This window comes from Pipistrellus hanaki (assembly GCF_964339955.1).
Source record: "Pipistrellus hanaki genome assembly, chromosome: 8".
Classification (NCBI taxonomy): Eukaryota; Metazoa; Chordata; class Mammalia; order Chiroptera; family Vespertilionidae; genus Pipistrellus; species Pipistrellus hanaki.
The window spans coordinates 56,879,838-56,904,303 of record NC_140510.1 but is presented as its reverse complement, the minus strand read 5'-3'; the positions used below and the strand labels follow the sequence as shown (position 1 = coordinate 56,904,303).

Here is a 24,466-nt window from a genome sequence, read left to right as displayed (position 1 = left end):
CTCTGTTCCGCGGACACCGGTCATCCCTGCCCTCTCAGGAGCTTCAGTGACGGGGTGGCCTGTGCTCCCCTGAGCCACGATGTAGCCAACTGAAGCTGTTTTGGGGAAAACTACACAAATAGATGGACTGTTTCTGTCACCAGTTTGCTATTGGGGGACACATATCTTCTTACATCTCTCTTTTTTTCCCTGCCGGAGTGTCTCTGGTTTGCAAGGACTTCCTGGCAGCCAGTGGCACGGTGTGAGCCCCTTGACCGCCGGTAGGCTGCTGCTGACTGGATTGTTGTTCAGGCCTGTGATTGGTCAGCGGACCAGCTCTTTGAGGGGCACAGGGGGAGTTGGCGGCTCCCTCCTGGGCAGAGGCTGTAGCTGAAGGTGCAGACCATGGACAGCGTCACCTGCTGCCTCCTCTGCCCTGACTCAGCGTCCCTGTTGGATGGAGTCGGGCACATTTGAGGGATGGCTGTGGCTACTGTCCCGGCAGACCGCGTTTCATTGTGCTCAGAGTTGTTGCGCTTCACAGGTGTGTGTTATTACAAACTGCAGATAAGACACCCCCCGCCAGCAGCATATGATGACACAATTGATTTTGGTACTCGCTTTGTTGTGGGGGCTGGATCCCCAGCCCGCAGTGGCTCCGTGGCTGCCTGCGGGCTGTCCTCTCCCTCGCTCTGTGTGTTTTGACCATCAGAAGAGGAGTCTGTTGTAAAGGCAGTACCTTTATCATCTTTTCTTATATGTGCGTGTGTGTATACACATACACACACACACACACACACACACGTATCTCCAGATTTTCTAAGTTGTCTCCAGTGTATTAAGTTTCCTGGGCTGTAACTTGCCTTTTACTGAAGTGTCGCACCCACAGACATACTTCGAGGGTCTGCAGTGAAGAAAGAGGGTTCCGTTAAAATGCTTCCTCTCACTCTTGAGACACATGCTAATGATTTGGATTATAAGCTAGCACAAATTTGAGTTCATCTTTCCATGTTGGGCTTTTCCCCTCACATTGAATTTTCAAAGCTTGATGAGGAGAGCTTGCATGTGGACAGATAATGCCGTTAGTACCTACAGCAGGAGGGTGGCAGTATCCGTGGGAGAACTACAGACACCCCCAAAGTCTGCCTTGTTTGAATAACTTAATGAAACACAATCGTGTCCTTCTTTCTCTTTAAACATCACCCTTGAGTGGTGTTGAAGTACAGTGAGTTGTGTGATTGATCGTCACAGTTTCGACACAGGTGAACCTGGTCAGGAGGTGGGGTGAGGTGACCTTTGCTCATATGTGTGGGGAGCTGTGCACCTGCAGGGACGGGATTGACCTTCTGGCGGTGCTGTCTGCTGCTGCCCAGTCCAAAGGGGTGTGTGAGTGTGTGTGTGTGGTGTGTGTAAGCTTTTAAATGGTTGGGGCACTCGTAACTTTTGTGACCTCCTGGTGTGTATATAGGTTGAAATGTGAGAATCTACTCTGCTCTTCTATGACTTGTTTGTAAAGTGTCTATCAGGGCTTTTTTTTTTTTATGCCATTTAAAAATATATATGTTTTTATTGATTTGAGAGAGAGAGAGAGAGAGAGAGAGAGAGAAACATAAATGTGAGAAAGAAACATAAGTCAGCTGCCTCCTGCAGGTTCCCTCCAGGGATCGAGCCTGCCACCCGGGATGTGCCCTGACTGGGAATCCAGCTGGCGACCTCTTGTTGTACGGAACGATGCTCACCCACTGCATACCGGCCAGGGCTGAGTGCCATTTTTTTTTTCCCCGGTGAGTTTGACTCATGATGTCACCAAGGACAGCATTCCTCAGTGTTCTGTTCACGAAGGACATTGTCTTGGGGTGGATTAAAGTGAGACTTCAGGGTAAAGAGGAAGTGGTTTTGAACTTGTGGTCTAAAGAGTCACTATAACCTTTCACCTACTGCTAACACTTAATCTCCCAGTCAGATACATTCAAAAACAGGCTTCATGTTCTAGAACTCTGGCCTTCCTCCTCCATCAGTGATGGCCAGCAGGGAGAGCACATCCTCCCCAGGGATCGGGAAAGGGCTCGGAGGCCTGGTGTCTCCCGGGGAAGAGCGGCGCGGCTGTCCCTCTGGCCTGTGCCTCCGCCCCGCTGTGCTGGGCGTGGAGAGCTCGCGCTGTGGGTGCCCCTACGAGACATGATGGGGAGCCCGGCCAGAGGGACTCAGGGGCTGAGCGTCGACCTCTGAACCAGGATGTCATGCTGGATCCCCAGTGTGGGGAGTGCAGGAGGCAGCTGATCAGTGATTCTCTCTCATCATTGATGTTTTTTTTCTCTCTCTCTCTCTACCTCTCCCTTCCTCTCTGAAGTCCATAAGAATTTATTTAAAAAAAAAAAAAAAAGTAACATGCTGAGGGGAAAGAGGCACACGTTAAAGAGTACAGAATGAACACTTCTGTCTACCTGAAGTTCTGCAGGCAAAGCTAATCTGTGGCTTTTTTTAAAAAATCGGTGGCCGTGGGGAAGTGAGGGGACGTGTGGGGGGAGAGGAGCACGGGGGACGCCCTGAGGGGTGGACATTCTGAATCTTCATGGGGACGTGAGTTAGGTGTCATTTGTTGAAACGCATGGAAGGATACAACTCAGACTTTTACATTTCATGATTTGGACATTTATCCTCAAAAAAAGGAACCTTGAACAGTTAATGAAGGTACGTTATTTATGCCCAGGCTGAACTGTGTAGGGGGAGTATGAACTGATGTCTCCAATGTTTAAAATGCAACAAAAGATAAAATGATGGGCAGATGGTTGTGTATCTCGTACAGCAAGTTTAGCAGCATGTTACAATGGTAAAGTCCAGGTGGTGTGGGAATGGGCGTTCACTCAGATCCTTTCAACTTTTGTGCATGTTTAAAATTTGCATTTTGCCCAAGCTGGATAGAGCGTCTCCTTGCAGACCAAAGGGTCCCAGGTTCGATTCCAGTCAAGGGCAAGTACCTTGGTTGCAGGCTCCTCCCCAGCCCGGGTCCTGGTCAGGCTCATGCAGGAGGCAACCAATCAATGTGTTTCTCTCACATCAGTGTTTCTCTCTGTTTTTCCCTCTCTCTTACACCCTTCCTAAAAATCAATGGGAAAATATCCTCAGGTGATATAACAGCAAAATAAATAAAATTTTGCATGTTAATAATTTAGGGGGGGAAATCAAAACAGTTGGTTATCCATTTAAAATATTACTGTAGGTATTTTACATTAAGATGGGTTCATATAGCGCTGGCTGGTTTGCTCAGTGGTTAGAGTGTCGGCCTACACACTGAAAGGTCACAGGTTTGATCCCCAGCTCCGGGATTTATGCAGGGTGCAACCAATTGATGTGTCTCTCTCACATCAATGTATCTCTACTCCCCCCCTCCTACCCCCCAACTCTCTTTAAGAAATCAATGGAAAAAATATCCTATGGTGGGTATTATTTAAAAAAAAAATGACTGGCTCATATAAACTGACTTTAATGTGAAGAATTTTTTCACTCACTGGTAGAAATGTGCAGTATTATTATGAACTCTATTTTTTTTTAAATATATTTTATTGATTTTTCACAGAGAGGAAGAGAGAGGGACAGAGTTGAGAGAGAATCATCGATCAGCTGCCTCCTGCACATCCCCACTGGGGATGTGCCCGCAACCAAGGTACATGCCCTTGACCGGAATCGAACTTGAGACCTTTCAGTCTGTAGACCGACGCTCTATCCACTGAGCCAAACCGGTTTCAGCTCTATTTTTTTTTTTTTTTTTTTTTTTATGAGGCTTTCCAAAATTGAAATGCATCCTTGATTCTTTTAAGAATTTCAATAATTCATAGAAATTGGAAGTAACCGATAGGGATAGTATGACTTCGTCACTGTTACTAAATCACAGCAGATTACAAATTCAAAAATCAATCAGTATTCTCTGCTGAAGTCTAATTAACACTTAAACATTATTAGTCACAAACGTGAAATCTTGATCGGCAATGACCTCGGGTGTTCTAAATGTAAATAAAATTAGATTTAGATCCCTTTTAATTACCTGAGGTACTGTGAGTAATTACCGTGGCAATTGATAAACTTAATTTCTTTTTAAAGGGAAAAGAAACTTACCGGAAGTTTCTCTGCGCTATATGCTTAACTCTTCGGTAACCGTGATCCGTGGGGAAGGAATTGTCTCATAGTCCTGACCTAGTTCGTTATTTGGGCTCTCACATTCACGTGACATAAATGCCTGCTACCGCTATATAATATCACAAAAGGCAAAACTCACCGAAGGCGTGTTCTGCCTGGGAGGGTGGGTTCCGGGGGATGGTGCCGGGCAGACCGTAATTGGTGGGTGTGGGGCGCGCGCTCTTGTGACTCCGTGCACAAAGGCGGTGAAGAGCGAGTGGAAATCTGTTCTGTCATCTCATCCTTCTTCCTAATTGCATCACAATGCACGGCCTCATCCAGCCTGTGTGTCACTGTCATCTCGGAGGCCTCCGTGCGGGGCCCCGTCTGCGGGCTCCCCGTTCACAGAGCCGGGAGGAGGGGGTGGCGGTCTCAGGCTCCATCCGAGACGCCGTCTCCCCCATTCAGGAAGAAAATGTCTTGCTTATGGAGGTGGCTGTAAGGATCCTTATTTTTGAAAATAGGAAAACATCTTTTTGGGAAACGATACGTCCATTTTTCTTGCCAAATACAAGATATCTGAAAGGGAGCATTCCTGTGACAAAGGGGGTGGGGGCTTGGGGTTCGAGCCATGTCTGAGCGCCCTTCTCTGGCGAGCATGAGTATCTTAAAACAGGAAGGAAATTGGAAGGGTCGAATTGGTTAAACGGGTATTAATCAAACTATATCAAATTTTAAAAAAGAAAACCAATTATTGTACTTGACTGTATTTGTCTCAAGGTTCCTGTTTTCCACATCCTTTCACAGCCTTGCTGTGTCTGATGCGGTCTCTTATCTTGGACCCTTTCCGTCTCCTATGCTTGTCAGCATCTCCTCATCTTTCTTTACATTCCAGAGCCATTTCTTTCGCTTGGATAATCCCACACCATCCATTTTGTGCTCTCCTCATTTTCTGTGGCGTCTCTTCCTTTTTCACGTTTTATATCCCCCTCTGCAACCCCTTCTCCGCCACCCCCGCCCCCGGCACCACTCGAGTCTCTCTGTGGCCTCGCCTTCCCGTCACTCATAAGCCCTGTGAGCATATTGTGTGACCCGGCCCTTTCAGCACATCGTGGGTCTGAAGGGGCGTCCTGAGCCTCCGGTGCAGGAAGTCTGGGGGCCCCCCGTGTGGTTTGAAGTGCTCCAGGGCGAGCCTTCGCCTTCGGGGTGTCAGAAGCCTTCGCTCGGCAGCCATCAGCCCGCTCTGCGAGACAGCTTGATGAGTCGAGGAGAAGTGACAGGTTCATTTTTCCCCTCTTTGTTTCAGCCATTTATCTTTCAGGCCCTCGCCTGCCATCTAATTGTATTGCCAATTTATCGGGGGCCGCGCCGCCTCGTCTGGAAAGTGCTGATTTGCATCCGGCGTGAGAGCGAGTGAGGGAGGAAGTTAATCCCCTCTGGGCCTGGGGGACAGGCCTGCGCTTTCTGGACAGACGCTTTCTGGTCGGTGTCTGTCTCCGTGCTGACCTGGGCCTTGGTGAGAGCCTCATCTCACCCTCGTCCAGAAAGCTCCGCTTTATAAATTGTATTTTTATTGATTTCAGAGAGGAAGGGAGAGGGAGAGAGAGATAGAAACATTGATGAGAGAGAAACATTGATCTGCAGCCTCCTGCATGCCGTTATTGCGGATGAAGCCTTCAACCCAGGCATGTGCCCTGACGGGAGTTGAACTGGTGGTCTCTCCGGTGCATGGAGCCATGCTCAACCACTGACCCACACCAGCCGGCTGCTCCGCTCTTTGAAAGGTCTGTCCTGTGTGCTTTTTGGGCACTTTCTACATTTCAGATCGCCCTGAGCTGTGTTAGCTGCTTTCATCTCTGTGCACTGTGTTCGGGATCATTGCGTGACGTGGGATAACCGTGCTGAAGGCGAGGGGGGCTGGACAGGTGGAGCTCAGCCTGTGTCTCACTGCAGTGTGAAGAGAAGAGAGAAGCTGTCCTACCCTGAGCCGCTGGGGTCATGAGGGAGAAGCCCTTGGTCCATGAGGTCCAGGGGACCAACTGGCAGAGCTGGGTGCCTCCTGAGCGTCACTGCTCGGGCACCAAGCAGCATGAGCTGGCACAAGGGGCCAGGACTAGTCCGGAGCGCAGGCCCGTCCCAGCACGGATCCTGCTTCTCTGGGCAATCACCGAGCATCACTTTTATGCCCAATCCAGGCACGATGGTGTTCTTTCTCTGGTCCCACTGTCCTGGACAAGGAGCCAGAGACACAGAGCAAGTCCCTCAGGCTGGGCTGGACCTGGGTGAAGACGCCCCATCCCTGAGCATAGTGAGGGCCTGGGGGAGTGACGGATTTTGAATTCGGGTGGGATGCAGAGAGGGAACCCGCCAGGGCCCCATAAGGCAGGGGGGTTGGTGTGGCCAGGTCTCAGACGAGGGTGCTGGACTCAGGCAGTGAGTGTGGTGCTGAGGAAGGCCAGGCAGCGTGTGTGAGCAGAGGGTGAGGCTCGGAGGGTCCCTGGAATGTCCGGGCTGACCGTGTACTGGGCGTGCTCTCGACGGGGGCTGTGGAGGCCTGGGACCTCCAGGCCATGCCCTGCGCAGCACCTCCCTTTTCTCCGAGGGAGAAATGCTGATTGAGGGTGGGGCCCCAGCAGCCCTTGCCAGACTGACAGAAGGGCATTTGACAACATGGTCTTGGGATGAACTGAAACTTCGTTTTCAGAGGAGTGGATGTTTGCAGTCCGATGGGTCTGGACACGGTCCCTGTGCCCTTTGGAGGCTTGAAGCCCCAGCAGGGTCAGCGTCTTGGTTCCCACTGCCTGTCAGCCCAGTGTGTGGGACTCGGGCAATCCAGGGCAATTACACTTTGGGACTCCATTTTAAGGGACATTAGTGCTGTAAAAAAGGGGGGTGTGCAGCTCCTGGCAGATAATTTGATGTCCTTGTTGCCACAAATAATAACTTTGCATCATCATTGGGTCCACATATAAAAAACGTCAGATTGCCTGGCCGGCGTGGCTCAATGGTTTGCGTCATCCCATGTACCAGGACTTCACGGTTCAGTTCCCAGTCAGGGCACATGCCCCTGTTCCAAGCTCGATCCCCAGTGTGGGGCCTGCAGGAGGCAGCTGATTGATGCTTCTCTCTCATCATTGATGTTTCTCTCTCTCTCTCTCTAAAAAAATCAATAAAAACATATTTAAAAAAAAAATCTGAAAGACAAGCTTTTTATTTTTTTTTAGTTTTATGTTCTTTCACTTTCTCTAAAAGGAAGCGGGAGGTGCAGCTGCCTGGACACGGTAGACATTCCCCCTCTTTCTCAGATTCTGAGATTCCTGTCCGCAGCCGTGACTTTGCCCGTCCTGAAGGTAACTGTTTATTACAGCCGGCCTTTCAATCCCGGTTAATAGGAGCAATTAAACAATAGCTTCATTTCCAGCAAATTAACAACCGTAATAGTTAATTGTGACATAAATGAAGATAAATTTGTTTTAATACAAGAGATAAAAGGAATACAGACAAGAACTGAATCTCAGATTAAGGATTCAGACTTCATTGCTTTGCGGAAGTTGAATGTTTCCTGGAAGAAATTAAAGCGATCCGGGTTTTTTGCCACGGCCCGTCCTGGGTCCCAGGGGTTTCTCCTTTGAATACCCTACCAACGTTGTCAGTGCGTGTGTAGGTAGGTGCTTAGAAAGTGAGTCCTCCAGGATTTCCCCACCAAACCCTTTCTCCTAAAGACTTGCCGGAGGCCTGGGGGCCATCGGGCCGCTGATCCGTGGCTGGAGCCTCTCAGGTTCCCACTGACGAGGACCCAGAGATTCACAGAAGAGCCTTTCCAGTGACCTTCGTGGCCTGCCCGGGTGTAGGACACCTGTCCTTCCGGGTTAGTAGCAGCTGAAGTAGGAACTGTTCTGGTGGCTGACTGTTTTGTGGAAACATGCACATGCTCAGGTCAGACCCGTTTTGAGAACTGTAGCCGTGGTGTCCGTGGGAAGCGGGGCTTTCGATGGGACCAGTAGGCCGCGAGAGGACGGCTGGGCGATTCTGAAGGGCGTGGCGGGAGCTCGGGCCGCCTTGCTGGACGAGGGTCTGAGTGTCTCCTGCGGGTCACAGTGCCGAAGTGAAGGTCCAACTTTGGTTGAAGGACAAAGTCCGAGCACTTTCTCAGGTTTCAGAAACCATAACTCGGTGTGGGTTACATGTCCAAAACCGGCTTTGACGGGTTGTAAATTGGGGTCCAGCCAAACAACTTTTCTCACCTTAGAACTTCCTTTTTTTTTTTTTTTTAATTATATATTTTATTGATTTTGTACAGAGAGGAAGGGAGAGATATAGAGAGCTAGAAACATCGATGAGAGAGAGTCATCGATCAGCTGCCTCTTGCACACCCCCTACTGGAGATATGCCCGCAACCAAGGTACATGCCCTTGACCGGAATCGAACCCGGGACCTTTCAGTTCCCAAGCTGACGCTCTATCCATTAAGCCAAACCGGTTTCGGCTCTCACCTTAGAACTTCTTTTGGTTGTTTTGCATCGTCGATACAGCAGGCGTGAGGGTAGAGTCAGAGCAGTTTCAGGCATGAGAGTCTCAAAACAAAACATCACTGTGCCTCTAAGCCCTGGGAGCCAGGCTCCCGAGCCCAGACCCTGGAACCTCTATCACAGAGCACACACCCCCACACTCCTTTCTCCAGAGTCCAGATAGGGCTGGCCTGCATCTTCCAAACCAACCACGTGTCCCTCCAAAGCATCTTGTCACTGGTCCTGGAATAGTTTGAATGGCCTCCTGGTGCCTTAAGGATTGAACCCACACTTGTCACTCTTCTTTGCCTATGAGATTCTAAAAATATATTTCCAGTTCCCGTGTGAATCTTCTCCCTCACCTTCTCATACGTTCTCCAAGCCCACTGGGGATTCTGTGTTCCTTCCTTTATCCAGGTGGCCAGGGCTTGATGAGGGCCAGGTAGATGTTGTCCCTAGGAGTTCAGGTAAAGCATGTACTGTACTGGCATTTGCCCATTGCCTTGGCATGTGAACTGACTATTCTCTGACGGGCAGCCTCGTCTGGGAGGATATACAGGTGTGTCAGTGCCAGAATCCCAAGAGTGGGTCCTAGTGGTTTATTAATTTCATAAAGCATCAAACAACACACACACACACACACACACACACACACAGTTTTCATTTTGTTAGTGTTTGGGCATAGCCTCTGTACTTGAAACATAGACGATATGGAAATAAACCTAGGAGATGGGTCACCACCATACAGAACACACCCTTTAACATTCATTAACTTTGAGAAAAAAATCCACTTCACATTTCTTTTCACTCCTAAGTCACAAATTCAGAACTACATAGATAATTTGGTAATTAATTTCTTCTTAATTAATAAGATAGTTTAATGATCACTCAACTGTAATTTAAAACTGAGTTGAGACGTCAGGGGATCTTTTATTTGTTGCTGGAAGATTTACAGTCCCTGGTGGTTTCATTATTTATGGGTGTTCTCCTCTCAGCCCGCCCTGGTTCTGAGGGAGGGCCCGGTGGGTGGTGCAGGACCCGCTGCCTCTGGGTGCTGGCTCCAGCGGAGGGGGACCAGGCACACCTGATGTCCTCAAATGGAGTAAAGTTTCTGTGGAGCAAAGTTGGAGGCTCAAGCCAGTTGGTTTTCACAAGTGTGTCTATTATAAACATTAAAAATATCTTTGTTAGATTTATCATTCATACTTAAGTTCCTACTCAAAACTATGGATCTCGTGCTCGCTTCGGCAGCACATATACTAAAACTATGGATCTCAACACCCCCACCCGGACTGGCCTCGGTGCTGCCTACAGCCGGTCTCAGTAGCTGAAGAATCATCCTTTCCCTCACATTGGCTTCTTTTACATCGTATCCACTTGGCATCTAATTGTGGCTCTTCAAGTCTGCGTGCTTCTCCCCGGACCACCCTCAGCTAGGCCCCCCTCCCCATCCCTCCTCCTCAAGGCATCTGCCTCCAGCACAGCCCAAGGGTCCTTGGGACTCATGGAGAGCCCTGCCGCATCCCAAAGACACTGCGAAGCCCATGGGACAGAAGTTGATGTTGGAAAGGACAGAACCGTGTAGAATGTTTAGAAGGAGATGATCACAAAGCTACTTGGTCACTTAAATCTCCAGTGGACCGGGGAGGTGGGGGAGGGCGGCCTGTTTGGGGCCCTGGGACCTGCACGGGGAGAAGGTGGGGTGGGGGAGCTGAGTAAATGATGAGTGAAGAACGGGGGGTGCAGGACAAAGGGACTCCTCCTGGGCCCATCCCTGGCGAAGGGGAGCTCCTGATGGAGGGGTGAGGATTTTGCTCCTGGAGTGGAAGCTGCTGAGATTAGAGACCAGGTGGTGCCCCTCTTTTCCTGCCTCCTCCCCTACGTTTTCCGCTCACGGGTGGCCCTGCGGAAGTCCTTGTGAATTGATTAATTCGAGTCTGTCATTTAATCCACAGAGGATGATTTGCTGATTACGGTAAACTCACTAACATTTATTGGACTATGCCAAAAATGTCATGATCATTGATGAAATTAAAAAGCTTGATTTGGGCTTCTTTTTGGGTGGTGTGGGTGCCAGCTGGTGCCATGCACAGGCAACCTGCCCTGGTCCAGAGCAGGAGGCAGAATCTCGTGGGAGTGGTCACAGGGCGAGTGGTTTACTGAGCAGTTTCTGTACCAGATCTTGAGGATTAAGGGCGAGGACTGGAGCTGCATCCCTTCATCAACATACCCCTCTCCGTGTGTGTGTGTGATGTGTGTGCACACATATGTATAGACTACATGCGTGTGTGCCTTAATACATGTCCATGCACACACAGCTGCACCCAGCCCAGGTACAGGTGAGGTGCAGAGCTGGCCACATTCGCACCTGTGGGTGTTTGGGGTTCGGGGTCTCCATGGAGCAGCTGGATGGGAGGAGAGGAAGGCTCCCAGGGCGGTGGTGCGGAGATGGGGGCTCTGTGAGGACATGGCCACGGGGAGGTGGAAGGGCCAGTGGCTGTGGCAGCTGTGGAGCTTCTGTCTGGTTGTATGCAGGCTGTGGGCTGGGAATGTGGGGGGCGTGGGGTTTTGAAGGCCTCCTTGGCCATCGTGGGGTTCTGAACGAGTTAAGAAATGAGACGAGCCAAGACCGGTTTGGCTCAGTGGATAGAGCGTCGGCCTGCGGACTGAAAGGTCCCGGGTTCGATTCCGGGCAAGGGCATGTACCTTGGTTGCGGGCACATCCCCAGTAGGGGGTGTGCAAGAGGCAGCTGATCGATGATTCTCTCTCGTCGATGTTTCTAACTCTCCATCCCTCTCTCTTCCTCTCTGTGAAAAATCAATAAAATATATTTAAAAAAAAAAAAAAAGAAAAAAAGAAATGAGACGAGAGACGTGGGCCCCAGGATGATGCCGTCATCACTAATGAATTGGTAAAAGGCCCTGGAAGACGAAGCTTGCCTGGGCTTCCTGTACTGGAAACCAGGGTCCCACAGACTGTCCGTCAGGTCACGGGCCACGAGGAGCCCACACTGTCTCCTAGCTTTGGGCACTGCAAAGGGATAGGCCGCTCCTCCCGTGCCGCCCTTCCCATTTGCAGGAGGACCTGTGATGTGGCAGGAGTGTCAGGGTCATGGGCTTCCCTCGGTGTGGAAGGCGGAGCACTCACCTCACAACCAGGGGTGCCCCTGTGTGAGGAGGTTCGGGCTGTCTGCGGGATGGGGAGCTGTTTGACTATAAGCAGGACGATTGGCCTTATCAGAGGCCACCTGCAGTGTATCCCTTCGGGCGGCTGTGGAGGGGACTGCTTTTGGTAACCAGCATGGGAAGATGAGGTCTTGGGTGGAGGCAATGGCAGTGACGGTGAACTTGAGAGAGATTCTGGTGGTAGACTCTACCGTTTGTCATGTCTCCTCCTGAGTGTGTGAGGGGCAGGGCTGGCCAGTGGCCGGGGAATCTGGAGGAGCAGGTCTGGTGGCCAAGGGGAGGCTCGGGCAGGGCCCTGTGGATGAGGATACATCTCGTCTCCCTCCCTTCTGCCCAGGAGCTGCGAGTGGTGCCCGGAGACGCGGTTCTGGAATGCAGGAAGCCCAGGCTGTTATGTGGACGTGCAGCCGTGGGCCTCGAGGTGGAGAGGCTGCGGGGGAGGGCATGGAGACCGAACGGGGTGAGGCAGGGAAACCCAGAGTCCCCACGTGGCAGAGCCAGGGAAGGAGGGGGAGCTGCAGGCGGGGGAGGAAACAGGAATGTCGGGGTCACGGAAGGAGGGAGGGAGGCAGGACAGGAGGGCACCTGCAGCGACACCCCCTGCTGCCCAGAGCTCAAGTTAGATGCCCCGTCCCAGCCATCACCAGTGACCGGGCTGAGGAGGCCAGGAGAGTGGGAGGGACGCCGGGGACAGTCCAACTGCTTTCAAAGAAGGAAGATTGTGAAAATAAAGTTTAACCGGCCTTGGCTGAGCCCCTCCTGGGCCTCTTCTATCTGTTCGCCAAGTAAAATTGAAGGATCACGGAGAGAGTGAGAGGTCAGAGCCAAGGTCAGAGCAAAGGGACACATGGTCCCTGTCCTGGACGTGCGAGGATCTCGCGTGGGGATGCTGGCGGGGAAATAGGGTGTCTCCTGGCCCCAAGGCAGTGTCCAGCAGTGGGGGACACAGGCCGCCTGACAGAACCCCTGCTCTGCTATGGTCCCCTCTGCCTTGTTGTTTGCATCTGTGGACTGGCTCCGCGTCAGGTGTAAAGGAGGGAGAGGCCGTGCTGGTGATCGTGAGCAGCGGGCCTGCTTCCTGGTGCAGCCGGGCCTGTTCTTTCCCTCTTCGTGGGAACGATGGGAAAAGCAAAGCGGAAGCAGGCGCTGGGCACCACGCCAGGGTTTAATGAGGTCTGATTTGGGAGCTGAGTCTCAGTTTTACCGCTAATTAAAGGGTGCCATTTGTCATCTATCTGATGGAAAATTTAAAATTTGTGGAGATAGTAAATGTCTAACTCACTTTTCTTGTTGCTTACATTTAAATTGAAGGATGGAAATATGTACATGAGGGTATACTTAAGGGATTGGCTTTAAAAATGGGCTCAAATTCATGACCCAGGTCAAGCAGGGACCCTTGCCAGCCCCCACCCTCTCCCCCTGGGCACTGGCGATCTCCTTGCTTGGTTTTGAAGCTTTTACGGTGTATATAGATACAATTGGAGGGATTCATTAAGGGTATCTATTCTGGATTACCTAAATCAAATTCAGAATGGTGGGAGGAAATGACCTGAAACAGCAGTGAGCCTCGGTGTGGAAATGCCAGGGGGTTTGAGAAGTTGGCTGGCGTCAGCAAAACCGAGAACGTTTGCAGTGGATGCTGCTGACACCCACGGCCACTTCGCTCCCCTGGCGACTGACTGTTAGGGACATGGGTCACCAGAATCAAGGAAACATCACTTTTCAGAGGTAAGGGTTTCCTCTTCTCCTAAGAAACCCCCGTGCTTGTGTTCTGTTTGGTTCACTCATCCACACATCTATGTGTATAAAAGCCAATCGACTGGATCGCTGGAACAACCAGAGCAACTGGTCGCTATGATGCGCACTGTGGTGGCCAACCGGCCCATTGAGATCGAACAAGGTGAGAGAGGGAAACCCAGAGTCCCCAAGGCCCCCCCAAACCTTCTGCGGCCCCTCCCCCCACCCAGCCCCCACCTGAATAGACCCCCCCCACCACCCATCCTAATTGGAGGCAGGGCTGGACAGCCCTGTCCCCAATAACCTTCCCCCCCAATCATGGGTGGGGCTGGCTGACCTCTCGTGGCACCTCCCTCCCCAGCTGGGCCAGCCTGGTCCTGATAGGCCCAGATAGGGGGTGGGGCCTGTGGCCAACCTCCCACAGCCCCTCCCCCTGGCCCGGCCCTGATCAGCCCCCATCGGGGTGGGCCGGCCTGACCCCACCTGTGCTTTATGCACCGGGCCTCTGGTGTTTCTATAAAATATGTAACGTCCTCATTTGTTGAATGACCCAATGTAGATAAAACTCAGAGGTTATAAAAATGGCCCAGTTAGTATAATCTGGGATAATATTATGTTTTAAGTCTATTAACGTTTAAATGTTCTGAATATGAGTAGTTAATGATTCTAGTTATAATCGAACAATGCCCCCACCCCACCCCCGACCCACGTGACAGGAGTTCCTTTTCCTTGGCTTCAGCTTTGGGGGAGGGGCTCACAGACTCACACAGACCATCCCATCTCATGTGTGGTGATTCACCCTGACTTTTGCAAGATCATTTGAGGAATGGGCCGTGCTCTCTTCAGGTTGTAGAGCCTGCAGGCAGCTCGTGGGGATCCCATAGGTTTTCGTCCTCACTGTGGAGAGGGTTCCAAGCCTTACACAACAGCTGCTTCATCCTCTCCTTTTCCTCTTACTAGTCCTCTTCTTTTCTTCTAATTTTTTTATTGACTTTTAGAGGAAGAGAAGGGAGAGGGAGAGAAACATTGCCATGTGAGAGACACATTTATCTTCTGCCTCCTGCATGCCCCCTACCGGCATCAGGCCCACAGCCCAGGTATGTGCCCTGGCAGGGAATTGGACTGGCAACCTGCTGATGCACGGGATGAGGCCCAAACCATTGAGCCACATTGGCCAGGGCCTTTTACTCATCTTCTTCCTTCTTACGTCTAAACCTTGTATTGCCCTCCGTTGAGTTTTCTCTACTTTTGTGGCTAACCTGTAGTTTTGAAACAGTCTATTTTAGAACAACATACTTGTAAATAATCTCATTTCTTCCATTTGGGTATGGACATAACAATATGGGAAAATAGAACAAATGTGAGTCAAGCTAAAAAATGCTACAAGTGATGAGCGTGAATTTACCAAAAGTATTACCAAAAATGCTACCAGTGGTAGAACAATAAATAAATGGACAGGATTTTAACACTCACCCTCTGGCTCGGGCTCTGTACCGCCCTGTCCGTGTTCGACGGGGTCTCTCAGGTAAAAACGTTCTCCTGGCTGGTGAACTTGCTGTTGCTGGCCTCCACGGAGGAAGGATGGGGCATTCATTGGACTTACCTTAGAAAGCTTCTCCGATCTCTCCGTGAGGAAAACGTTTACAGGAATTGTCTGCAGAGCTCTCCGGACGCCCAGCCCTGGGAATTCTGACCTGTGTGCTTTTTAATGAGCTTTCAGATCAAAGTCACTCCGGCCCTCCAGCTGCCGAGTGGCTCTGAGGCTGCAGTAAAATAAAATGCATTCGAGTTGATAATCGGAAACCCCCTTTTGCTCTCCTCCCTCCTCCAAAAAGACGCAAATGGGAAATCCCCCCAAACAGTCACGATTTTAACTTAATTTACTCCTGGTCTCTGGGATTTGGGTTCACGGGCACGACACATGTGTTGCAGCTGTTGGAATCTGGTCTTAAATTTTTATTTTTGAGTTCACATAATGATTTATAAAATCCTCTAATACACGTCTTCAAAGACCCCAGATCAATACGCCGATGGTTTTGAAATGACAGAGTGCCGCACTGCACCTCTGTAATTTAAACATGATTAGCTGATGAAGGTTATGATCAATACACTACGGGAAGATAAATTAATTGATATCATCCTTTCAGGATGATAAGAGGCCTATTGGAGGTGGGCTGTACCTAATGAGGCTGGCTCTCATCTCTGGGAGCCATTTTTCACATATTGCGTTTTCACTTCATCATATTTATGCCATCATTCATTTACATGGAGGCCATAAGCCCCGGACACACCGGGTCCTTATTACAATTGTGTTCACGTGGATAAGAAATGGCCTGCGGATGCTGTGCGCTCCCTCCTGTGCCGTAACCTCTTGCTGGGGGCAGTGATGAGCTCCTTTGCGTGGGTGTCCGCAAAAAAAAAAAAAAAAAAAAAAAAAAAAAGAGCAGCTCTCTGGGCAAACACAAGGATTGAATATCATTGAACTTAATTACAGCGCGTCCCCAAAGACACACATCCATTCAAATAAAAGCCGTAGTTATTCTCCTGCAGTGACACCTATGGGTGTAGGAAGAGCTTCCTAATCGTTGACTTCCTTTCCAATTAAATCCAATATGCTTTATCAGCGAGCCTATTTGCCGGGACAAGTTATGGCTGGTTGAATTTAGATTCGTATTGATTAAGATAAACTTCCGATGTGTGTAGCCATATATTTAAATAAAAAGAGGTCTTTGATATAATTACATGTCCTTGAATATAATTCCGCGAGGCAGCTTGCAGAGATGAGTAATTCTTTGGGCTATGCAAAGAAAAAGCAAAAAAGCAGATTTTTGATTTTTCAAGATTTGGTTACATTGTTTGGTCTTTCTTAGGGTTATTTTTGCCGCAAGTAACTGAGGGTGGGGGCGGAACCCAATTATTAGAATACTTTAGACAAGATGGGAATGTCTCTTCCTGTTTTACACTCAAGGTGTCTGAGGTGGTCCATGCAGGGCTCCTCCTGCCTCACACGCGTGGCTTTTGTCCGTAAGGGACCCCCAAGGCCCACAGCCAACGTGTGCTTTTTAAGCAACAGGAAGGAAAGACATAGGGAAGGCACCGTCCGGGGGCAGCTCTCCCAGGAAAGATTCCTGGGCACGGCCCCATGCCCCTTCCGTTGTGGGAACTTGTGCTCAGGACCACGCTCAGCTGGGGTGCGGGGTAAGGAGGCGGCTCTGGGGAGTGTCGGTTCCACTGCGGTCACCCACCTAACAACCCAGAATTGCTCCGGCCCCCACCGCCTTCTCTGCCTTTGGGAACCAGCCTCACGTGGACTTCTTTCATCTCCCCGCCCACTAGTTGCCCAGAAGATTGTCGCCACGAGGAAGAAGCAGCAACTGTCCATAGGGCCCTGCAAGTCGCTCCCCAACTCCCCGAGCCACTCCTCCGTCTGCTCCGCGCAGGTGTCCGCCGTGCACATCAGCCAGGTACGTGGGGCACACGGGAGGTCGGACCCGGAGGCTCGCCTGAGCCACGGAGACCGTGTCTGTCCACCAGCCGCAAGGTGGATTTCCTGCTTCTTTTCAACTTTCTGAATAGCAGCAAGTTGGTAACTGGCTTAGCATGTCCCTCGGAAACTGCTGTGGCCACGCGGTTTCTATGGGAAGTGATCTTGAGCATTTCCCGCCGCGGCCAGCGTGCTGGGACGAGCTGGCCCAGAGAGGGAGCGCTGTGCTCGCTGTCCTTGCTGTCTTGGCTGTTGATTTAAATTACCGTGTTGGCCCTGGTCGGGTAGGTCAGTTGGTTAGACTAGAGCCGTGGTATGCAAACTGTGGCTCGTGAGCCACATGCGGCTCTTTGGCCCCTTGAGTGTGGCTCTTCCACAAAATACCACGGCCTGGGCGAGTCTGTTTTGAAGAGGTGGCATTAGAAGAAGTTTAAGTTTAAAAAATTCGGCTCTCAAAAGAAATTTCAATTGTTGTACTGTTGATATTTGGCTCTGTTGACTAATGAGTTTGCAGACCACTGGGCTAGAGCATTGTCCCAGTACGCCAAGGTTGCATGTTCAATCCCTGGTCAGGACACATATAAGAATTATCCAATGAATAAGTAAGTGGAACAACAAATCAATGTTTCTGTCTCTCTCTCTCTCTCTCTCTCTCTCTCTCTCTCTCTCTCTCCCCTCCCCCCCCCCCTCTCTCTCTCAAATCAATCCATTAAAACATTTTCTTAATGACCCTATATTGGCCTTCCTGCCGCCTCGCCTGCCTGCAGGTGGGACAGTTGTGGACGGATGTCGGCAGCGGTCTCCTGTGCTCCCAGATTGGGTAGCAGCCCTCCGTGACAATGACCCCGGCCCTGAGGCCCCGGAAACGATCTTTCCCTCGCAGCATTTTTCAATTATTCACTCAGAAGTAAATGAAATAATTGTCACGAGGAAGAACCTAACCAAAACCCCTTAGGAGAGCGTGGCTTGTTTTTCCTGCGCTCACGGTTTTGATGGGCGTTTCCTGGACAGGGTTAGTCACGTGGCGCCTGTCAGAGGGTGCAGCGAGAAGGCTTCCAGCTTCCTGGGGAGACAGGAAGTGACCGCTCCTGCAGTCAGGCCTGTAGCGGTTCTGTCGCGAATGCTCGCTCCTCCACTGTAGGCACCTTTAGTTTTTCTATGGATCTTGAAGCGTCTCCCAAAAGGTGTCACATTTTCATGATGTCATCTTCAAACTGTGAGTGGTGGGCAAAATGTTGCTTCCTGCGTGGAGCCTAGAGCAGTGAGGGAACCACAGACCCCACGGAGTTCCCCCAGTGCCTTCCTTTTCAGCAGGAGGAGAAAGTGATGACATTTCCCTTTCAGATTTTTATTTATTTTATTTATTATTTTTTTAATATGTTTTATTGATTTTTCACAGAGGAACAGAGAGGGATAGAGAGTTAGAAACATCGATGAGAGAGAATCATCGATCAGCTGCCTCTTGCACACCCCCTCGTTGGGGATGTGCCCGCAACCAAGGTACATGCCCTTGACCAGAATCGAACCCGGGACCTTTCAGTCTGCAGGCCGACGCTCTATCCACTGAGCCAAACCGGTTTCGGCCCCTTTCAGATTTTAAAAAATTAAGTGATAGAGGCCTGTTTTTCTTGTCACTTCTTAGACAAAGGACTCCATGGCGTGGTGGGTGTGTTCCGGAAGGAAACCGCCTGTGCCCGATGCCGACACGGGCTGCGCAGCGAGGTGCCCCCAGCCTGGCGCGGGCGTCGGCGGGGTGACCCACTGACTTGTTCGTGAGGACCCTGCCCAGGAGGTGGCGTTCGGTTTCTGGAGCGTGTCCTTAACCAAACCTTGGTTTTGAATCGTTGCAGACGAGTAACGGAGGCGGGAGTTTGAGCGACTACTCCTCCTCCGTCCCGTCGACGCCCAGCACCAGCCAGAAGGAGCTGCGGATCGACGTCCCTCCCACTGCCAACACCCCGACGCCCGTCCGGAAGCAGTCCAAGCGCCGCTCCAACCTTTTCACCGTGAGTGCGGTTTCAGGGATTCCCATTAGTGGTGTCTGCCCACCGGGTGGCTCCGTGACGTCTGTGGAATCCAAACTAAAGTACTGAGGCTAACACTGATTTCCCAGGAAGTCTGAGAAAATTATGGGATGCACAGATTTAGATATTGAGCAAAATTTCTTGGTGTGCAGGTAGTTCTGATCCATGTGTCAGAATGAAGGGTGAGCTCGGGCCCTGGCTGGTGTGGCTTCTTCGGTTGGAGTGTTATCCTCGACACCGCAGGGTTATAGGTTCAGTCCCCGGTCAGGTCAGGGCGTGAACAGAAGATAGTATTCTCTCTCACATTGAGGTCTGCTCCCCCGCCTCTCTCTCCCCTTCTCTCCTTCTCTCCTTCTCCATCCTTCCTCCCTCCCCTCCCTTTCCGTCTCTCTAAAATCAATAAGAATATTTAAAAAAAGAAAAGGGGGGTTTGTGTAAAGATAACCTGTGATCCTGTGACTCTCCTGGTCTCTAGTTAGAGACTGGTCATGTTGGGATAAGAGAGATGTCAGAACTGCCCAGATCCACTGGCCTCTCCGGTGAGATAGAAAAGCCACCCCAGCCCGCAGACCCCTCCTTGGCCTGTGTGCCCGAGGATGTTGGGAATTCCTGGGGTGGAGGCTGGTGGCCATGAGGCTGTCCACCTGGGCCTTTGTGCAGGTCCTTGTGGAGCCTTTGAAAACTAGCTCAGCTCGGGCGCTGAGGCTTCGGAAGGCGGACTCCGTGCTGGTGTAGCTTTCAGGAGCTCCTGGGGTGGACGGGGTACAAGGACCCCTAACTGCAGAAGCACTCCTCCACATACCCAGCGATGGCACCATCCGTCGCTCTGTGGGCCGGTCCCGGGGCCGGAGGAGGGCCTTGTGCCCCGGGACTGGTCTGTGCGTGCGTGGCATGTGCTTATCCCCCATGCTCCCCGGCCGGCGGCTTTGCTCCGGGACGTTGGGAATTCCTGGGGGAATTTTGAGTTGTCACCGCATGGGGGCTGGGACAGGGTTCCACGCTGCAGGCAGCTGCTCGCGGATGTGGTGGCGACCAGAATGTGGCCAAACGGCCTCTGTCGCGCAGGCCGCCCACAGCCAAGGGGCCAGCCGGCTCCGGTGTCCACGGTGCCCTGCTGAACGGTCTGACCTCCTTTGATTGGTATCTGGTGGCTTGGGTGCAGAGAAGTCCAACCTGCAGGGTTCCCGGTCTCGAGCTAAAGGAGGACTCTGCTGGGGTGGCTGGGGCATGTGGGCCTGTGTGGAGGCGGCATTGTGTGTGACCCATCCCCCCTGCCCATGTGGGCAGTGCTTTTCCCACTGGACAGTGGTTACTGCCCACTGTCCCGTGGGAACAGCACACACCTTTTCTTTGCTGTGCCCTGTGCCATGTGAGTGCTGACAGACGCTGCTGCGGAGAGACAGAGGGGACCAGGCAGAGCGGGCTCGGATGCCAGCTGTTTGACCTTGGGCAGGTTACTTAACCTCTCTGAGTGGGAAGCAGCAGTAGTTGTGGGTGTGGTTCTGCTGGGAAGATGCAGAGACTTCAGGCATTGCTTTTACTTTTTTTTTTTCTCACGGCACTGACATCATGAAGTGACTTCTGAGAGTGGAAAGCAGAGGTGGTTGTGGGACAGATGAGGGGGGTGGCTAGGTGTCGGCGAAAAGCAGGTGACTGACACGTGTCTCTGTGAGCGCATGAGTGAGTGGTTTCGCTGTGAACTTCAGGCAGCCTTGCCGGCTCTGTCATGCACCCACAGCACTGCCGACGCCAGGTGGAGGACTTGGGGCTGAGAAGGAGCCACCGTACGGACAGACTGTGCCTCGCTCAGGGCTCCGAGGACTGAAGAACCTCACTTGCTGAAGATGCGGAGAGGGTGGGCTTTGGGTGTGGACCAGAGCGTCTGCTGCACTCCTGCCTCCCCTGAGGGCAGGGCTGAAGGAGAGACCGTCCCCCCAGCTCAGGAGAGTGTCCAGGGGCTGTTTCCTCGCCGCTGGCTTTAGTGTCTGTTCTCAGAAGGAGGAGGAGCCAGGCAGGATCTTTGAAAACCAGGCTGTGTAAGGAGAGCTCCAGCAGCCCTGGCCCTGGCCCTGGAATGTGCCTGAACATGGTATCCCGGACCCTGCCCACAAGGGAACTGACAGAGGAGGAAACCTGGGGGCAGGAAGATAATAGTAACGCCAGGCCAGGAATGAAAAGTTAATAATAGTGTCTCAATAAATGAGTATTTCCTTACCCTGTGCTGTCGGCAGAGCCTGCTGGTGCCGGGGTCTGCAGAGTCTGAAAGACCACATTCGATAGAAAGTGGTTTAGAGAGAATCAGGGGCAAAGGGAGGGGGGGTTCGGGGAGAGTCCATGACACGCTACACACACGTGGGCCCTGCACACGGGCACCCTGGACGGGCCAGGTGCCCCAGGCGCCAGAGCCCATGAAAACGCCTGCTCACCTTGGCGGGAAGTGTCCCGTCATTAGGTCACAGGGGAAAATTCTGCAGAGGTCTGACCCTGAAGCTGTGCTTCGTCATCGCTGTTCCCTTCCTCGCTAAACGCTGGGAAGCCGTTTGCTTGTAACCATCAGACACAGAACCCAGCCACACAGGGTGGTTCGCAGGCACAGGAGCCGGGGTCAGAGAGGAGCGGCAATGGCTTTGCCTCGTGGCACTTAAGGAAGCAGCTGGCATCCCAGGTTTGGCGTTGGACAGAGCGATGGCGATGATGGTGATGGTGACAGCGATGTGTCCGTTGAAGAGCTTAGAAATATTAACTCCACTAGATGTCAGTGTCATCCAGGGAATGAAAAGGAGGCAAATTGTTCTGAAACTGCAGCAGTTAAGCCACTAAACTCATTGTTACCAGTTTACACCTGTTCATAAACGTGAAATCTCAGAGACTCTTCTTCCTCGGTAATTGTTGGTAATTATTGGCCTAAATTGGCCACAAAAAAAAAGTGTTTACATGACAGTGTGTAGTAGAACGGATGTGCCATATGCTGAACACTCTTCGCAAAAAGCCCTGCAGGCCGGGAGGGCAGTTCCCGCGAAGGGACGCTGTCCACCTTTATTGGAGCGTTGGGAAGAGGCCGAGGGGATGGAGGGGTGCAGACATCATTCCACAGACACCGTGCTTATAAATTTGACGGCGCGGACCTGTCATGCATCACGCTGAGCTCCATGGTTCTGTTTGCATAGATGCACCATTTTAAATGAAAATTAATCACATGCCCTTTTTACAAAATGGCAGAAACTAAAAACCTTTGCTGTGGTAGGAGATTGTGTCTTTCATTTGTGGTCAGAATTGTACTTTACTATTCAAAAACTAAATCATATATTACTTTGCTTAATTTTTTTTTTTTTTAATTATTGTTTTGAGAAAAGGAAGGTCAAAAAAGCTACAACCATTCAATTCCTGGTTCTGTCTTAGGGGATCTTAGTACAGTTAGGGTAACGAAGTAGCCCTGATGTATGTGTGGGTGAGACGTTTTATTAGCAAGTATGTTGAGGCATGTAGAAATGGAAGGCGCACACACGCACTCACACACTCACACACACTCACACACTCACTGTGCTGTGTGCTCCTCCATGGCCAGCTGCGGCTTCGAGGAGTAAACAGGCCATTAAAGTCGCAGCCCCCGCCCTGCATGCATTCCCGCCTCGCTGTCCAGGGAGCAGCCCACCTTGAGCGTGGTGTTTGCTGTCTGTACGGATGCTTTCCTCTCACTTGACTGTGTCTGTCATTGTACATGGCATTGCTTTGCCTCTCTTCGAGCGTTGTAACAGCGGTGTCACTTACGTGGTGTTTTTTAAAGCTCCCTGTATCGTGCCAGCACCGTTACACAGAGCCTGCTTGCCCTGTGACCAAAGATGGTGAGGACATACTGCCCGGCTCATAGAAACAGGCTAAGCCTTCACTCTGGGCGTGTTCCCGGCCCTCCGTGGCGGGTGCGTAAACTCCCGTTAGGTTTCCAGTTGTGCGTGTCGGGCAGACACGCCGCAGTCACTCCCCGCACAGGCGGCGGGGACCAGCGCTGCCGCGGAGCTGACGATTTCACAGAGCCATTTCAGCAGGAACGCAGGCCGTGCTCCTGGGGCTGTCGTCCCTGAGTGGCAGCAAACCCGGGGACCGTCCTGGGTGTGTGTGTGTGTGTGTGTGGCAGTGCTTCTGTTCAGCGGGTCTGTGTTAGTTTAGTGGTCGGGCTTGTGCTCAGCATGCTGCAGCAAACATAATCATGGGCTGAGATTCAGCAGACCCTCTGCCTGATGGCTTGCCACCACTCTCTCCTGGAAATGTTAGTTTTAGGGCTCTCTCCAGAATGCTAGTTGTTGGGGGATTTGTCGCCCGCTGTGTGTTGGCCGTGCTTCACTCTCACGCGTCCCGGAGAGTGGGATCAAACACGGACCGAGTGCATCTCCTCAGTCCCGCCTCCCGGAACCCGAGCGTCCTGCTCCGAGCGACGGGGGCAGATGTGCTGCCTCGAGGGAGACGTTCGCGTGTTCCTGTTTGTTTTGTTAATCATTCTGGTTAATCGTGAGTAATGAAGATGGATTCCCGAATTTATAAACTTCCCAGAGCACCTTTCATGATCTCTGTGGATTTAAATTTCAAAAAAATTATCCCTGTGAGCATTGAGTCTTATTTTTCATAACAGGAGACTTCGAGTTCCAGCTTCCCCGTGAATTGAGGTTTGGGAAGAAGAGAATGTAGGATTATTGCATGGCTCTTGCTGCACATTATTAATTAGAGAGAAGTGAGTCCCTAACCCCTAGCTAAAATTCATGGCAAGGAACTGATAAATAGCTCCGTTTCCTTTCCTGCCCACTGGGATAAGCCTTCCGTTTTAGGTTCTCCTGCAGCTTTCTGTGTGTTGCTTGTTTCATTTCCTGTCGTGTCATTCCGGCTTCAACCGACCCAGGAAGACAGGCGCACAGTGGGTGTTCCCCGGATGGTCGTCCGGAGGCACACTCTGATGAGCACCTGTGCCCCTGGGAGCCCCACCTTCTCCTACGTCCCATGGCAGCCCCTGACGCAGAACCAGCACCCCCCGCGCTCCCCTTTGAAAGCGTGTGCCTTCCCCTGGTCACGGCGGCACCGGTCACCACCGCGCCTGCTCATTTCATACATCATCTCAGATTTGAAAAGCACACGAAAATGTTTCTCCATTTTCAATATTGCGTGAGTAATGTTCCCATTGAAAAGTAATGGAGTGAAGTTGTCACTTGTCAGCACAGTTATTAAGGAGGACGAGTCTCAGATCTTTCTCTCATAATGAAATAAATCTGTCAGGGAACCACTGCGCTCCGACTTCCCAGTGCGGCCGAGAGCTGGAGACGTCGCCGAGGAGGCGGTCCCCAGTGTCCCCAGGTCCCTGCCGCTTCAGGTGCGGCCCCCGGATTGGGCACCACCAGTCTGCCCTCCCGCTGGTCGCTATCTCCCAGCTCCCAGGCTGTTTACCCCATGCGG

The 24,466-nt window shown here is 51.5% G+C and overlaps 1 protein-coding gene across 9 annotated transcripts in view; it reads left to right on the top strand.

Annotated features, from left to right (window-relative positions):
- The window catches only part of AGAP1 (ArfGAP with GTPase domain, ankyrin repeat and PH domain 1), a 392,780-nt gene that overhangs the window by 180,082 nt on the left and 188,232 nt on the right, over positions 1-24,466 (top strand). For all 9 annotated transcript variants that reach the window (XM_084892387.1, XM_084892386.1, XM_084892385.1 and 6 more), the window contains 2 exons: positions 16,859-16,986; positions 18,857-19,012. In XM_084892387.1, coding sequence (XP_084748513.1) covers positions 16,859-16,986; positions 18,857-19,012 — 284 coding nt within the window. The remainder of the gene's footprint in view (positions 1-16,858; positions 16,987-18,856; positions 19,013-24,466) is intronic.